The sequence below is a fragment of the Hermetia illucens genome, chromosome 6, assembly GCF_905115235.1.
Source record: "Hermetia illucens chromosome 6, iHerIll2.2.curated.20191125, whole genome shotgun sequence".
Classification (NCBI taxonomy): Eukaryota; Metazoa; Arthropoda; class Insecta; order Diptera; family Stratiomyidae; genus Hermetia; species Hermetia illucens.
Window position 1 is genome coordinate 5,876,899 of NC_051854.1, and position 17,252 is coordinate 5,894,150.

Consider the following 17,252-nt stretch of genomic DNA (forward strand, 5'->3'; position numbering starts at 1 on the left):
ACGTACCGTGCTATCTCTTGTGGATATTGAGGGTATTATCTGAGAGACTGTTTTCCTTTAAGGGCGGACCGCTTCCTGCGATAGTCTCCTAAAGTTTGACATCTCAGAAGAGTCGCGCCTAATCGGATAAACGGATGGTTTCAGACTTGCTTGGGAAAAACTGAAGTGGTCACCTTGAACAAAAAGAGAATCCCGACCCTGCGTTCCATATCCTCCAGCAAGCTGACTAAAGACGCAAAGTCAGCGGTTAAATTTTATGCTCAAGCAAATCAAAACATGAGCGGACAAGGCTGCGATTTAAATCTCGGTCTTGTATAGGCTAATGAGGAATGTTGGGGGCCCTACATCTACCAGGAGATGTTCTCTTATGGGAGCAATTCAGTTTGTTCTGCTTGGTAAGGAAGTGTATCGTAAGAACTTGGCCAAGTGCAGAGGCAGGGAGCTTTGGTGGCGTCTGCCTATTGCACTGCCTCAGAACCGGTCGTAATGGTGCTCGCAGAAGTGGGGCAGAGGCAGATAGACTGCGCGGCTCATACGTAATTTAGATCCGTGGCTAAATCGAAAGCGTGGCGAGATTGATGATTTCTTCATCCAACTTGTAAGTGGATGTGGAGGTTTTCTGTTTTACCTGCACAAGATTGGGAAGCCATGATTTCCTGGTTGTATGTTCTGGAATGGAGTGACGGACGACACCGATGGCACCCTTTGCTCTTGTCAAAGATCGGGTGGGTTTCGTCAGTAAATTTATGCAGACACGAGGGAGCTCTCTCTAGGCAAGTGAAAACCTTAATTGCTTTGAGAAAATAAATTAGACATTTTGTGAAACATCATCAGATAAATAGCTGCAAGACATTTATATATCTCATAGAAGTATAAAAGAGCTGTTGGTGGGGAAGTTGTATGCCAAAGGAAGTGGTACAGTGGTACACGTCTACATGATGGTTTTAAAAGACCTCTAGGCAGATTTGGTTAACGACCTGTGTGATGGGGACACAACAATGACCAAACTAATCAGAAAAAGTCAACAGGGAGATAAGGAGATTTTTTGATGCTCTGCTTATTTCCGCTATGACAAGTAAAAGCATGGGGGGGCCGGGATAGCTAAGTGATTAGAGCACAAGGCAAGGCAGCGGTTCAAATCCCACTGTCACCAGTGAGATTTCTGGTCCCATTTTTCTCTACGGATAGCTGAGTGATTAAAGCACAAGACTGTTGAACGCAACATCGCGGTTAAAATCTCGCTGATAACAGAGGGATTTGTATCGTGATTTGACGTCAGATACCAGTCGACTCAGCTGTAAATGAGTACCTGATTCAAATCAGGGTAATAATCTCGGGCGAGCGATTCGTCTTTGGCCTCGCCTCTCGGAAAAATGACGACCATATTCCAAGAGGGGATATATGCCATTTCATTAGTAGCAAAAAAAATTGCGGCCCCACACCATTCGAATTTGTTCCGACAGTCGGGCAGCGTTATCAGTACTAAATAGCAACAACATATCAAGCCAGTTGGTGTGGAGCTGTCATCAGATACTGCTGAAAGTTGTCCGACTGAACGAAACATCTCCGATGTGGATGCCATGGTATTCAAATATCGCTAGTAATAAGGAATCTGACAAACTGGCTCGCCAAGGGTATGGAGCCAAAGCCAATTTTTGGCATTCGACCATCTACTATAAATTCTAATCTGAAGGGTGAAACTGTCAGGTTCACGCGCCCGAATGGAGAAATGTAAACTCTTGCCGGCAGGCGAAGGCCGCTAAAGTGGCATTTTTGTTGACTCTTAAGAGGTGGGATATGAAAACCCTCCTTAAACTACCACAAGACCAAATTGGGGTGTTGTTCTCGGTTATATGCAGCCAATGTTAGGAGGAGGGGAAGATGACCCTGCACTTCATACGCAGCTGCCTGGCCTTTCAGACCAAGACACCAGGTAAAGATTTCTTCAACGAAGAAACCTTTCACTATCTGCCTCTGGAGAATGTTCTCAGATTCGTAAAAGTCTGCGAACACCTCAGGCGAAAGACCATTGAATAGACGATTTGCAGAGATAGTACAATGGCCAACGAACGAACGAAAAAATAATACGTCCTTGTCGTGATATCCAAGCGACGTACTTGGACAGCCTAGTTGGAAGGCAGAAAGCTAAGGTTGGGCACGACAAAAGCCAGCGAAATAGCGAAGTTTCCTAGTTTCGTTTGGGAGGAGAGAATCGTGGATGAACGATCAGTCATTGTAAAAACCGGGTTCAATAGGCTGCCTCGAAAATTTATAGGATGGTATCTGGCGTAAGATGGCGATGTAGGCTATGCCTTCTGCGGAACAAATGCCTGTGCCAAGACGCGCAGCGCTTGTCGGGAAGAAATGAACTGGACGATAACCGTGAGACTGGAGTTCTGGAACTTTTAATTACAATCGACCCTAATCGGAAGTATTATGTTATGTATGCTGCAAACCCAAACGCCAAATGATTCTAGACCTGCGAAAAAGCAAATCAGAATGAACCTGGAAACCCATAACAGAAAAGCCAAGGATCTCCATCTGCCTGGGTATCGCATTTTTCCTAGCGCAGATAGAGCAGTTCTATGCGAATGCGTTTCATGCGTGACAAAAGTGGCAATGAGTAGACTTGGTTATTTACTTTTCAGTCTGGCGAACGGATGGGTCACCCTAGCTCTCGGTTGGGGTTGAAGATAAAATATGTAGCCCGAGGAGACACGTAATGTCTCATCGACAACACACTCAAAAATCAAGATTTTGCGTTTTAAGACAATCTTCAGACATTTGTGTTTTGTGGGGGCCTCTTGGCGCCACGAAATAAATGATGACCGACGAGCATGATTTCCCAGCAGAACTTGAAGGTGTTGTGATTTAACGACTCGGTTCCAAACAGTTCGCTGACCAGGCCCGCTTCTTCAGAACCAGTACTCAGCTTTTGTTCAAAACATTTTAAGCACTTCCTAAGGCTCTTACTTCAGAGGCTGAGCTGTAAGAAGGAAGGTTTGGACTTTCGTAAACGTGAAGAAGGGAGCCTTCAAATGGCTTTTTAAGGGGTATGACGAAAGTCTGCCGTTTTTTACCAACTTTCCCCTTCCAAAACCACAAATATCATTCTAGTGTTGAAAGCCTCTTCTAAATTTGTGCTCTTCGATACCTATTAGCGCTGTTGTGACATTGTGTTTTATGTCGCCGATATCGGCGAAACGCTTTCTCTTTGCGTATCTCTTCCTAAGAAAGAAGAAAAAGATCGTACGTAATAGTCTTCGTTGAAGCCAAAACTGGCGAAAACGAATAGCCTTCTGCGCAAGAGTGATCGGTGATAATAGTCCGGATGAGTTTCGAATTCGCTGATGGTCCCAGTGTCAATCTTCACTGATGAGATTACGAATTTTTAATACGATATCCATGGTTTGAGTATTTGCACGACGGCCGCAACGGGCCTGACTTCTAATGGGGAAAAGTTTTACTACATTTGGTGGCATCACACAGTAGAGGATTTTGCCAGGACTAAGAAGATCTTTACTTCTTAACATAACAGAGACTGTGACGAACGAAGAGGGGAGGGGGACTCGTTAAGCAAACTAGGCTATGACAAAAGTGTTGGTCTATTTGGGTGGAATTTTCACAGAGAATGAGATGCGATGAATAGGAGGGATCACATTTTCCAGATATTCTACTTTGTGTTCAAGGACAAATGCATGCAGGATGAATATAGTAACATACTCCCAAGCCACCGCAACAAATACATCTGGTTCACTTTCTTACAAAATATTGGCCACATGAAATCAAATTAAGAGATCTTACTCCAAAACCAAAACAATACTTTGTTACATTTAGTAAATAAACACTTTCACTAATTTCTTTTAGGTAGTATGCAAGGATGGTTAGTAAAATGTTTTGTGCGAATGGTTAGTTTTTTAAGTTAGAAACATTTCAAATGATCTAATGTGATGGACTATCCGAAACACGATGTTTCACTTGGCGTGCCTTACTACATGATGCACGTCGTAACGAACTAACACTTCCACCAAAGTTGTCATGATCTAGTGATTCCGATGAGAAAGCTATGATTTTACAGAAAACTATATGAAGCGAAAAAAAATAATTGATGTCAATATATACCTTTATCTGTTGGTGAACCTAATGTCAGGCTACTCAAACTTGAACTTAGATTGTATGGGCGTGGTGATGGTGGTACCGGGGTTGAGTCGTCTGCTGGTAAACATGTTTCAACCATTGCTTCGAGACAGTTGACGAACAGTTCGGATGATTCGCCCATCATATTGCACTGGAGAAATGGAAAATGAGAGTTAGAATATAGATCATGAAAGCACAAATATAAAAAGATCGTCGTGTCCTCAGTTGAAGATAAAAAAAAATTTACAGAATTAGAAAATAAGCACTTACACATACAATATTAGAAAGTGCATGACAAAATATGTGGAATTGATTGAAATATTTGGAAATTTCTCGGTGTCAATACGCGGTCCTTTTTCCACTTAACCTAATACTTGACTGGAATAAGATAAAAGATCCCTAACAATGCCAAGACGATCAAAGTCAAATCGTCATTTTTGCCTTTGAATTCGCAATAATCGATGAACATTTTTGTTTCCAGTATCAACTTAGGTATCCCTTTTATTCGCTCTACCACGTTCTACTTGGAGCATATGATCTCCTAAGCGCTATCACAGAAATCGGTACCCAATTTTTAGGACTCCCACTGTTTCATGATCTTTTTTTTTGGTTTGGTGAGCGGTTTACTGTCTTTTTCTCGCCTTCTGGTTGTTATATTTCATGTTATTCCAGTAGACCAAATGAAGTTCTTTGATTTCTCTCAATCGTGCGATGGTTGTAGCTACCAATTCATTCTATAATGACCGATATTAAAGAGGACGGTTCGCTTATGTATTCACTGTGTAACACAGCTAGGTCCCTATCCTGACCACCCCTTTCTGCGCTGGTATACAGACTCCTGGATTAAGCACTTTCTATCTCCCTATCGTTGATCCTATCTAATACTCGCTTAAAGTCCACAGATGTGATATACAGGGAAGAGATCCATTCTATCGAGTATTTTACGATTAGTCCTACGGTGTTTCGAGTGGTCGGCATATACGCTTTTCTTCCTAAGGCAACTTGGCCTTCCTGTGGGTTCCCTTCTATATGCTACTCTATTCTGGACTGCACTATAGGACCAAAGATTTTTTTTCACAGCTTCGTAGTGAAACGTAACATTTCCTTCTTCGGAAATTGAAAAGTTACTCTCTCCTCCATGATGCGCCTACTCTGCTTTGCACAATCGTGTAAGAATTGATTGCGGATATCTAGCCGCTGCACGGGTCACTTACTACTTACTTAATATATAACTCTTGATAAGCATTGAAATCGGTGGTAACAGGGCCATTTTGGTCAGTTATGAAGAGTTTTTGAGCTTGTATCCGACTGAGCAGCTGGATATTGGTGATATATACAAGTTGAAAATTTCGGCCCCAATCCGGGAGGCCCATGCATCATTGGAGACATTGTTATTTCTGGTAATTTTGGTATCGCCACTATAATTATGATCACTGTCCTCTAAACATTTTCTGTTGTTAGCATGACACAGAACAGTGACAGAAGAATCAAAACTGCTCAGGAAGTCCTGAGCCGAGAACGATGCCGGGTAGGTGTAGTTGATGCGTTATGTCTTGCTGAGGGGGGGAGAGGGTATATGAGCTGGGAGCAGGATTCGCATTTGTTTCCTCATCTGTCAACAGTCCTTTAGAGCGCAGTGTCTTATGATTGGGATCTTTCCAATCCCAGTGAAGAGGCTAGTAGATATTAGCCTTTATGAAATTACTTTTAGGTTTCTAAGGTCTCTGCTCACGATTTCAATTCCTTCGTCATCAATACGGTGGTACCCCAGGGAAAAATGTGGTCAGAAGCACCACCCTAAGATGGATTGCCAGTGAACTTGCGAATGTATCGCATCCCAGCTCGTTACATCAGACCTGAATTTCGTGAAAAAAGTGGAATTTCTTGGAAAAGTGAGTTCCAGCAATGCAATCATCGCTCCTCCTCAATGTGAGATTTCCAATCACATCGCCCATGGGTGCCAGGACTGCGTAGCGACCAAATACTTTCCTTGAAATAGTATCAGGTCAGCGTTTTTCGATGATACGGCGCAGACAGATGTTGACGAAGGTTTGGACCTTTTGAGTGACAAGGGGGATCTCGTTTCTTGCACTATTTCCACAAAGCGACGCAGAACAGTATCAACTTGATCTCAGTGTTGACATGTCTTCATTTCTAGATTTTAGACAAGGCAGCGAATGCAGATCTAGTGCTGTTAATGCGTCAAGCGACATCCAATTCGGTGCTTCCATCGGCAGAAACCGCGCTTCATAGATATACAAATTGATCCACGTTTTCGATGCTTTGCCCATTAATACAGATAAGGACAATGCAATGACCTGCCAGACTGAGCACTTTGGCTTTATTGGCGTTTATCTTTAGTCGAACTCTACATGCCCTTTCTTTGCAAACGCAGAGCAATTTAACCAAGGTACATAATCCGGTGTAGTCAGTGTAGTATGGATGTTTGAGGTAAGATGTCAGCACCTCCACGTCCTCTGGACAAAGCAGCATGAAGAAGGTTACTCATAACAGGAAGGAATAATATCGGTGACAAGATGCAACCCTGACGGGCTCCACTTTGGACTTCAAATTCCTCTGAAATTTTTGTTTCCTTTTAGTACGTGTCTTTTTGCGCCATTACATGTCGCTCTGATAATAGTTATTAATTTCTCCGGAATGCCCCTCCTACGTATAGCACGCAGCATACATTGTTTATTAACGCTGTTGATGTCTTTCTCGAAATCGATGAGGAGCAGGTGAAGCGAAGATGTAAATTCCGTGTACTGTTTCGAAATGATTCGGAGGGTATTGATGTGGTCAGTGCAGGAGGATCCGGAGCGGAAACCACCCTAATCTCTATTGATTAAACTTTCAATATGCCTTTTGATGCGTTTCGGGATTATTTTCGCTATTGTCTTTGCGACAGCAAAGAGCACGCAAATACCCCTCCGGGTGCCCTTTTTTGGAATCTTAACGATCATTCCGTTCTTCCACTCTCTGGGAAAGGCCTCGGATTTTAAGGCTTTCTGCACAAGTGGAAGTAACAGATCTGCAGAAAATGCAGGTGCAGTGATAAATAGCTCTGTGGAGAGAACATCGAGCTCAGCGACTATACTTCGTTTGAGGCCAGGATGATTGTTCTTATGCTTGGAGTAGCAGTCCATATCTCCATGTTACGATGACTAACCATTTCATTCACAATAAGCGAAACTTCACCAGATGTGATACGGTTAAGAATCGTGGCAAACTATTCCTTACACCTCTTCGGTTGCTGGCCCGTCATCATGGATGAGAAGTGGACCGTTTATGTCATTCACAGGACCAGGGAAAGATTTGCGTGATGTGGTATACACTTCTGCAATCATTGCGTTCTACGACATCTTCTGCTTCTCTGACTAGCCTAATAGCAGATTCTCTGTTGTCTGTTGTTCATCAGCAACATAGCTCTCCCACTGTCTAGTGACAACTGGATCATATAAGCGTTCGATATTGAATTTAGGGGGCCGTAGCTCTCCAAATATACAAAAAGCGGCGGACGTAACATGCAAGCGATCATTAGGTGGTGATCCATTTCGAGGCCGATGTCAGCGCTTGTTTTGTTACACACTTCCAGGAGAAAAATCCCAAATCTACTGCTAATCACGAAGTGGTCGATCTGTCGGTCAGTTGAAAACCAACTGATCTTATGGGAGGCTCTCTCTCTCACCATTATCGTTACGGTCGTCAAGACTGTGTTTCCCTATCACATGCTCACATGCTTCCGTAGCCTACACAATGACGAAATCTATGAGTGATATCATGACCGTCCGGTTGTGGATAAAATCCGGCTCAATAGGTTACGGTGGGCGGGTCACTTAATCCGTATGGATGAGGATGATCCCACCCGGAAAGTCTATAAGGGCAATATCTATGGTAGAAAAAGAAGACGAGGCAGATCCTGCCTAAGATGGGGCGATGAAGTAGGTCAGGACGCCAGACAGCTTTTAGGGATATCGGATTGGTGGATCTCGGCGCAAAATCGGGATGTCTGGAGTTCTTTATTAAGGCAGGCCTAGACCGGATACCGGTTGTTGCGCCGTTGATGATGATGATGATGCTCGAAAAAGGTTTTGTCAGAGCTCACTTTGGTATTCCGATCACCCATCATGACCACAATGTCATCTTTAGAGAGCCTTACGTGAACTGCGTGTAAATGCTTGTAGAAAACATCCTTCTCCACTATATTGGAAGTCTCCGCTAGTGTGTAACATTGTACAATTCAGATGCTCCTTAAGTTAGACCAGAATCTTTCAGTTAGAAGACTGTCAGATACCGGTTCCCAGGTGAAGAGACCGCCCTTTGCTATAGCAGAGAGAGAGTACAAAAGCATATTGCCATCAGTATGGCAAGAGGGAGAGGGGTACTCTCTAGAGTCCCACCATCTTACTTCGCCTAGGCCCAGAATGTCCACCTCATGTGGTTAGAACTCTTGCTCGAGTTGGAGAAAGTGAGCCTTCTGAGGACTCTCACTATCATTATCGAGGAGTGTGCGTACATTCTAGAAACCAATCAATCCCTCTAGTCAAAGGTCTGCCGCATGGGGTCAGTCCCTGTTCGCGGTGTTATTGATGTTTGATTGCTACATCAATTTTCAAAATTTGCATATTTCTACCCCTTTTAGTCGCCACCTACGACAAACAGGGAAGATTTTGAGTGTATTCTTAGGCCCCAATTCACAGGGCTAAGATTCTTCAAATATGGAGAATTGAGTCTAATGTTTGGAGATTTCTGGACTCAAAATCAAATTTCAAAATATACGATTATCAATATTTGTGATATTCTTTTCAAAAGTATAATGAAGGACATTCTTACCTTGGGGAAAGGTCCAGCGAATCTCCATAATCCTCCAAAACCACAACTCTGTAAGAAATGCAACTGCTGCTGCGATGGATCCTCGCTTGCAAGCATATTCTGAATAATACTTTGTACGGCCATCAAAACGTTCTGATCATTCGAAGCAGATAGAATGTGGTTGATTTTCTGATCGAGGAGTGAATGGCTATCCAGGGAGTTAGGTTTATTAGTTCAATATATGTTAAATATAGAAAGGATCATCACTTACATAACGGGGAAAACTTTGGGGAACACAACAGATCCTTCAGCTAAATATTGGTAGAGAACTCTAGTTTCTGTTTCTACAGTTGAATACTTGACTAATGTCGCTAAAACGGTTAATACCAACGCTTGTGTCGACAAATCGGGCAAGACTTCAGGATCTAGTAGGACGTTGGATTCGTTTGATACCGATGAACGAGAGCCACGTTCCTAGAAAGTTTTAAAAGTCAACTTGGTTTAATTATTTAATTAATACTAATTAGATACAAATGGGGTGTAAAAAGGTATTTACAATGTGGGATATTATTGTTTTAAGGAAGTTAAAATGCTTTATATTGATCTCTTCATTTAGTTGGCACAAACTTTTCAATTTTGTGTTTTTGCTGAGTTCAAAAATTTTGGAAGATTATATTATAGTTTAGAACAATCTACAAAGAGAGTGTAAAGGAAAGATAAAGAATTTTAGAAAAAGCATTGTTAATATTGAAATTTAGACCAGTATCGCAGCTCTGCTTCAAATAAAGAGATCATTGTAATTAGTGCAGTTGAACATACGAAATACGTATAAAATTAGTACTTTTTACGGATGTTAAGTTATTCTAAACATGAAATAAAAATGAAAATATACCTGACGCTCATTAATTCCAGCCGTATTATTTGGATCTTTTGTTGTTGGTACAGAAAAAGATCTCTGAGTTTTAAATAAAACTCTGGCATTCTAGTTTTTTTTTATTTTTTTGTAAATGTTTGTGTTCATTTTTTTAATATTGTACATTCAGATAATTTGTTTTCATTTAAAATATTCCAACATAAAAAAGTGTTAAATCAACACAAACGACATCAATTTCATATATTTTGTATTGTTCATTGTGAAACCAATGAAATTAATCAAAAAAAATATATTTGTTTCCAACAGGAATTACATGCCACATAAAGTCAATATTCATAATTAGATACATTAAAACAATTTTTTTTTCAAAAATATATATGTAGTCAAATTTCAACGAACAAAACATTGTAGCCAAAAATTCATTTCATCGATTATATAATTTAACAACAATATCGAAAGCAGTTGGATATAATTATTTGATTAAATTCAAATTATTTCATTAGGGAATTTCAAAGATAAAACATTAAATAACATGAAACAAATTTAAATGTTTATTAATTCAATTGATCAATTCAAAATTCATAAAAGAAAACAAATCACAATCATAGAAATATCGAATTTTGTTGATCATTTTGCAATCAAACCAAGAATAAAAACATTACGAACAAACCAAACCAGTAATAAATCAAATCGTTCGTTATTGTATTTGATATGATAAATGTTGTTTTTTATTCAATTATAGATAATTTGTTTGAAACCCAGAGCAATGCAAGCACCAATCAGCAGGCAATAGAAAATGAAAGAAGAAAATTAGATTTAGTATTGAATCCTTTTTTTTCGAGGAAAATATAAGAATTGAAGAAAATGAAAATTTCATTTAAATTCATTTATTAATATTCAAAAGAAAAATATCATATAAAAAGGGGAAAGGAGAAGAAAAAAATCTTATTCTTAATCCAAGCAAATTTCACAACTCATATTCATCACGTACTAACGCCGCACTATAAAAAAAACACAATCACACAATTATAAAGCAATATTGCAATCCATTGTCAGCAGATAAAAGTTGCTCATGTGTTGACATTCTATTTATCAAATTTATAGTAGTTTCTTGTAGAAAAGAGTTCAACAGTTTTTAATTCCCATTCTCCGCAGACAATCAATCTTTAATCTTCATCAAAAACTATCTTAGACTCGAATTATCACTTCCCCTTCATATTAAATCAATCAAATTAGCATAAATATTTGAAATTCCTTGCCTGACCAACGAAAAAGAAAATCAGAGAAGTAGAAAATTAGCAAAGTTATAGTATAGACGAATAAGGCCACACATCTTTGAGAGAATCGAGGATACGACTTATCAGCAATGCAATTCACATCTATCACCAAAAAGTATCAATCTCAGATTATCACTCATAATGTTTGTGAATAGAATTCAAGAAAACGATTTAGAACTAGCCAAAGAAGTCAGAAGTTTGTGTAACAGAAATTAGAAATGTTTTAATATTTTTAATGTTCAAAAGAAGAACTTGCAACATATTTGGTGGTTGTTTGAAATATAGTGTGAATGTGAAGTAGTTAAATTTGATAGAAATAAAGGGTGTTTGTCGGAATATTTGCAAGAGTAAATATTGTAGTGAAAAAAATGCAGGACAACTTAATTTTAAGATCGCATTATAATATTGTAATCTATAAAATTTTCGTTAAAACTATATAAATATTTGTCATATTTTAACTGAGAACCAATAATTCCACAAAATACCGACTCAACTTTATCAAATGCCTGATCTGGATGCAATCGCGAGGCGTATCAAGCCACCATTGTTTCGGCCGGCCTTTTGGTCGCTTACCATCGACTTCGATGTTCAGACCAATCTTGGCAAAGTAAATTTTCGTTAGCGCGTATTACATGACCATACCATCGAAGACACAACCGGTGCAACCCCATATCGACCGCGGATATCCTCACTTTGGATGTGATCAAAACGTGTCACGCCACTAGTCCGACAAAACATCTTCGTCTCCATAACCGCAAGACGCCGTTCATTGCATATTATAGTCAGCCAACACTTGAACCATAGAGAGCGACAGGACGGGCAACATTGTGGTAAATTTTAGATTTGAGACGTGCGTTGATATGTCGATCTCAAAGAACACAAGTTCCACAGCCACTTCATCCAGGTTGCGTTAATGTGTGAAGCAATTTCATAACGCAGTTTTCCATTGGCTGATAGCATTGACTCGAGATATTTAAATCACCTAGTTCTGGGCAGGTCACTGCCGCTGGCAGTGATTGTGCCTGTTTCATGGGAATCGGTCGTCAAAAACTCAGTTTTATTGAGATTCTATCTGAGACCGTTGCATGAGGCGAGCATTCCATTTCTAGACAAGTTGGTCGAGATCATTTTTGTTATGTGATGCTAGGAAAACACCATCTGCATAAAGCAGTGTATAGAGCACTGGACGTTGGATGCCCCGTGTGACGGTGTCCATAACAAGATATAAGATAGGATAATCTGTTGAAATTTGTACTGCAGCTTTAAAATCCAGAATTAATTCAAATGGGAACAGTTTAAAGATATCAAATCATAAAATGTATTGAATTTTGGAACGGGATTCCACTTTCATCGATTATTTTGAAGTCGACATTTCCTCATACATCAGATGAAAATAGATACTGCTTTCCGTAAGACAAACATTAAAAATATTCATATATTATAATGCGATCTATAAAAGATACATTCGTCAAAATATTTAAATTGTGGAAAAATACTCATCGATGTAACTGAACAAGGAGAAAAACGAGTAAAATTATTCAAAAATCAACAGTGATCATCGAAATAGACGTTAACATTTCACGTATTCCAAAAGATCGTCGCATAAATTCAAGAAAAAAAAACCAACAACCATTCACCCTTGAACTTGATAAAACTTTGATAAGATTCTTACTTTGATTTGCGGACAGTTTTGTAGACAATTGACAAAGACATTACTCGTTTCAATTCCCTCTTCAACAAGACTCATAATTGTGTTAACACCTGTCGCGCTATTCGTTGTCGTAGTGGTAGCTACATTGTTTGCAGAGAAGGTGGATGATGTCGTCGTAATAATGGTTACAGTTACAGTAGGCAGAGTGCTATCTAATTTCGAATATTTGTCATAATTACTAATGTTATACAAGGGTTTATCGTGCTCCGGTTCAGATGCTGATCTTCGATTTTGAAAGTCTTTTCGATGATAGCATTGATTGTTACTACTATTCGTTGCGGAATTGCAACTATTACTTTGTGCTTGACCGACATTGAGGAATGTCGACGATGGGAAATTCCCATAGAAATTTGGATTCAGGTAGCTAGGACTGCTAGCGATACCTTGGTTTATTGTAAAATCTAAACTTCGCCAGGTTTTCCCTTTGATCGCTGCTTCCTACATCGGAGAAGTTTGATAAAATAACGATAGATAGATATTGAAGATCATGATGTGGCTGAATAACTTAAAGAAAATTCATGTGCATTTTCTGAATTGGAATGAAAATGGTTGTTCCCTACCGCCTTAATACATACACTAATATTATCTCATCGACAACATTTCTTTGATTCAACTTAAAAAAAAATACGAATTGCTATGACACAGTTCTCATTTCTCTACGTGGTGATTTACGAATATCGTCATAATTTTATGCAACATACCAATTGAAAAGAACAGAAAAACGAGAAACCAAACTCAACCAAATCATAAGATAAATATGCCTTCAAACGCCACGAAAATATAAATTCATCTACTTTTTACTATGCTTTGCTTCAACAAATTGCATTGGAGTCATGGATATCGTGCTAATGACATACCTGGTGTGGTTGCACTTTGTGCTGACGAGCGTAAGCAATAGCTGATTGATCAAGGATATCCCATGATTTTTGGCGCCGTGACAATGGCATTCCAACCTGGAAAGAAAGATTCAAAAGAAGCTTCGTAAATCAAACTTACTTAAACTTCAAAAGCAATAGTTTTGTGGGTTCATTAAAGCTTATAGTTAACATAGTGAAGTCCATATTGCGTTTCAATTCACGTGGCTGAATTTCGACACCTGCAGATATTACTCAAATGGCTTCGGGAAGCGTCGTTTCCTCATTTACCAGAAGACAGAGCCCGTTCGTAGCATTCACGAAGGATAGCAGCTCCTTCACAATGCAACTAGAGCAGCATTCCCAGTCTGACTCTATCTAAATCTAGGCAAGGAAAGTGCCTGAGGTTTCCTCCCTCTTCTCCGCAAGTAGGTTATGCTGAGTCTGCGGGCATGATGCCCTATAGGCAGACCGCCGTACGTAGAGGATGTATTTGCATGCGTGCGGCCCAAAAGCTCTCGCGATCGGGTCTTGTTAAGGGGCCCGCCGATAACAATTTTATGCGCATTTTCATTGCTAGTAAACATTTTTTATGAATGCTCAAACACGTCCTCACGTACTCGAGGAGAACGATCAGACCCGAGTCTGTAAGGGACTCATCTGAGGTGGCTCTTGCCACGAAGCCTCACCGGAGGTTATCTGGTACCATGGAAACCGGAATGACCCTCCGAGAGCATATGGTCTAGGAGAATTCCTAGTGTTCTTTCCGCGTTGCTATATGGAATTAGTGCATGGAAAGTAACCCTCACTGTCACCCGAAGGCTCCAAGCCTTCATCAATACCTATCTGCGTCGTATCATCGAAGGACACTGGTCTGATAATATAGCAAATGACGGCGCACAGGTCTCGTGAGCGTACGTGGAAGTGGCAGTGGATAGGTCACACATTAAGGAGAGGCGACAATTGCATTGCAGGCTACGCCATGCAGTGGAATAAACTCTCCTAAGGTGACCGACGAGTTGGTCGCTCCAGGAGAACTTGCCGCAGAACAGTAGAGAAGGAGTGCGGGCGTCTTGGGAAGTCCTAGGGGGAGCCAAAGCTCATTTGAGGTAGCCGCAAACGATGACACGTAGTTGTGATTGACGCGCTATACCCCACTAACGGGTAAATGGCAAGCATAGATTCTATTTGAATTTCCAAAATATTACACTGTGCCAATGAAGAGCCCGGAATTCCTCTTAAATATGTCAAATGATAATAAAAACTAAAAAAATATCCAACATACATTTTGACTAGCCGGGTTCGTGGTATCACTAACTTCATTCGAGTTTTCAGCAGGCCATCGCGGCAACGTATGTTTCACATGACATCGTGATCTGACTTCCTCCGATACAGCTACCAAAGCCGTCAAATATGCCACACTATCCGGCGTTACTTCAAATTTATCCCTACCAAGCGGTTTGGCAACAATTCCAAGTAACATTGTAAGAACTCGTGATGTCCTGGAGACTGTAGTGGGGGTTGGATGACGATAGCCCTGAAAATATTAGGAAAAAGGGTATTAAAATTCGAATCTGTTTTCTGTTGACTCATATACCTTCAAAAGATGTCCAACTAAAGCGAAGTGATAGTTGCTTTTGAAGGAAAGTCCAACAGCATGATCCAGTTGTTTGAAATGCCATTCCAATGGTTCTCTAGTGGCCATCATAACATCGGCCAAATTGTTTTTATCGAATGTTCCCTGTGAATTTAAAGTATGAAGATTCTGCTCGAGGAGAGCTAGTCCTGCCGCATAGAGAGATATCTCATCCAATTGTAGGACAGAAATTGCCACCCAGAAGAGAGCTTTGTGAATAGGTGATTCCTGGTCGATGAAAGGGGATGAAAGAAATATTGATTAACCTTAGAATGGTAGGGCATATAGAGCAATACTTACAGGTCGCAATAGCGGTTGTATCCTAGTTAAACACATTACTAAAGCTTCTATTAAAATAATATCATTAAAGGACTCAAGAGCTTTGACTAGGATCCTAAGTAACTGCTTAACATCTTGATCAGTTACACTTTTACTAATACATCCATAAACAATCAATGCCCTCGGTTGCAATGCCGGATTATAACAAAACGCAAAACTTCGTGCCAGCGACGTCCACGTTTGAAGCCACTTGCAATCGGGATAATCTCGCATACAAGCCTCCATAATTTCCAGCAGAGCATCTGTGATTACTTCCAACGAAGGCAGTGATAATCGTTCACGATCGGATGGTAGAGGCTGTGATACTCGCTCATTTCCCAGCCACTTATCCGGGGGGTGGCGGCAGCTTGATCGGAAAGCTGTTACTGCAGCTGATTTTACTTTACTAATTCCGAAGAGCAAATAAAATTTCGGAAGAGAGAACTCGTCAAGCGATAGACGTAATACTCGTTGTGCCTCCTCTGTAGGAATGGAAAATGAAAGTAGAAGTGCGTCTAGCAGAATTATTGGTTCTCAACACACCTGAAAAGGACGGTTTCGTACAGGTACATAATGAATGAATTATATTGATGACTAAGCCGTGAGTTGAAGCTCGCATAGATAGTGACCCAGTGCAAACCTGAAAACCAAAAAACGCCGTAATAATACGTCCCTCGTGCAATTATGTAGACGTAACTTACTAAAAACGTAACAGTGTGGAACAAATGGGGTAAATGTCGTGCAACGTCTAAGCAATTATTGAAAGACAACATGAGAAGATAACGAGCCAAAATCGCGATATCATCCCACATCATATGCTGCTCTAGAAACTGCGTTGGATTTGTACAAGTCTTATCCATAACACGACACAATCGTGTTATGACCTTCTTCGATACAAGTTGAACATTGGCCGACGCTAATGCCACAGCCGTATCAGCCATGATTTCAACTTGTGGTGATCCCAGACCATAGGTTAGCGATTTATGCATGAAATTATCTAAAACCATATCAATCAGCTCCGGAATTTGTCCCAGAGATCCCCAGATTTTCGCCTGGATGGAAGGATACATTTCCTTCTGTTCGATGGTAAGATTAATCAGTTTCTCCAGGATTTGTGAGACTTTCAACTTTTTCGCATCGTCGTTGGATTTACAGAATTTCACAAGGTTTTTGAGCCACGGTGTCATGTACTCGAGACATAAATGTTTCAATTCGATCGTGCTTCGTTGGAATCCTTGGATACATTCTTCGAGGAATTCTAGTGTTAAGTGTGGCTCGTTCGTTGCAAGTTTCTCACTCACAGATTTGATGAAAATGGTGTTATTTGACGGGATACATAAGCCTGTGAAAGGTTGTTCTTAGTAAATGTGCTTTCTGGTTTGGGGTTCAAAATAATACATACCCTGAGTTTCCAACAACTGCCCTTCTATTTTCAAATCAAAAGTGCCTGTCAGCGCACACAGCAAGTTATAAGCAGCTGTCCTGAGATTCGGATCCGAAGAACCCAAATTGAGTAAAGCCATATTTAAAAGAGTCCCGGGAACATCTTTTGGTCTTATTTTCTGATGAACTGTTACAGAGTCCTGGAAATGGAAAGCTTGTTGCAAGATCAAATGCCAACTAAACATATTTT

The 17,252-nt window shown here is 40.3% G+C and overlaps 1 protein-coding gene across 3 annotated transcripts in view; it reads right to left on the reverse strand.

Annotated features, from left to right (window-relative positions):
* Nucleotides 1-1,402: 1,402 nt before the first annotated feature.
* Nucleotides 1,403-17,252, reverse strand: part of LOC119659401 (neurofibromin) — a 29,900-nt gene continuing 14,050 nt past the window's right edge. For 2 of the 3 annotated variants that reach the window (XM_038067469.1, XM_038067471.1), the window contains 12 exons: nucleotides 17,022-17,202; nucleotides 16,321-16,961; nucleotides 16,163-16,259; nucleotides 15,602-16,101; nucleotides 15,263-15,529; nucleotides 14,951-15,202; nucleotides 13,669-13,764; nucleotides 9,842-9,931; nucleotides 9,221-9,423; nucleotides 8,971-9,157; nucleotides 4,123-4,288; nucleotides 3,943-4,064 (listed from right to left, as the gene is read on the reverse strand). In XM_038067469.1, the coding sequence (XP_037923397.1) occupies nucleotides 3,943-4,064; nucleotides 4,123-4,288; nucleotides 8,971-9,157; nucleotides 9,221-9,423; nucleotides 9,842-9,931; nucleotides 13,669-13,764; nucleotides 14,951-15,202; nucleotides 15,263-15,529; nucleotides 15,602-16,101; nucleotides 16,163-16,259; nucleotides 16,321-16,961; nucleotides 17,022-17,202 (2,802 nt within the window). Of the gene's footprint in view, nucleotides 4,065-4,122; nucleotides 4,289-8,970; nucleotides 9,158-9,220; nucleotides 9,424-9,841; nucleotides 9,932-13,668; nucleotides 13,765-14,950; nucleotides 15,203-15,262; nucleotides 15,530-15,601; nucleotides 16,102-16,162; nucleotides 16,260-16,320; nucleotides 16,962-17,021; nucleotides 17,203-17,252 lie in introns of all 3 variants that reach the window. The other variant, XM_038067470.1, reaches the window with a different exon arrangement.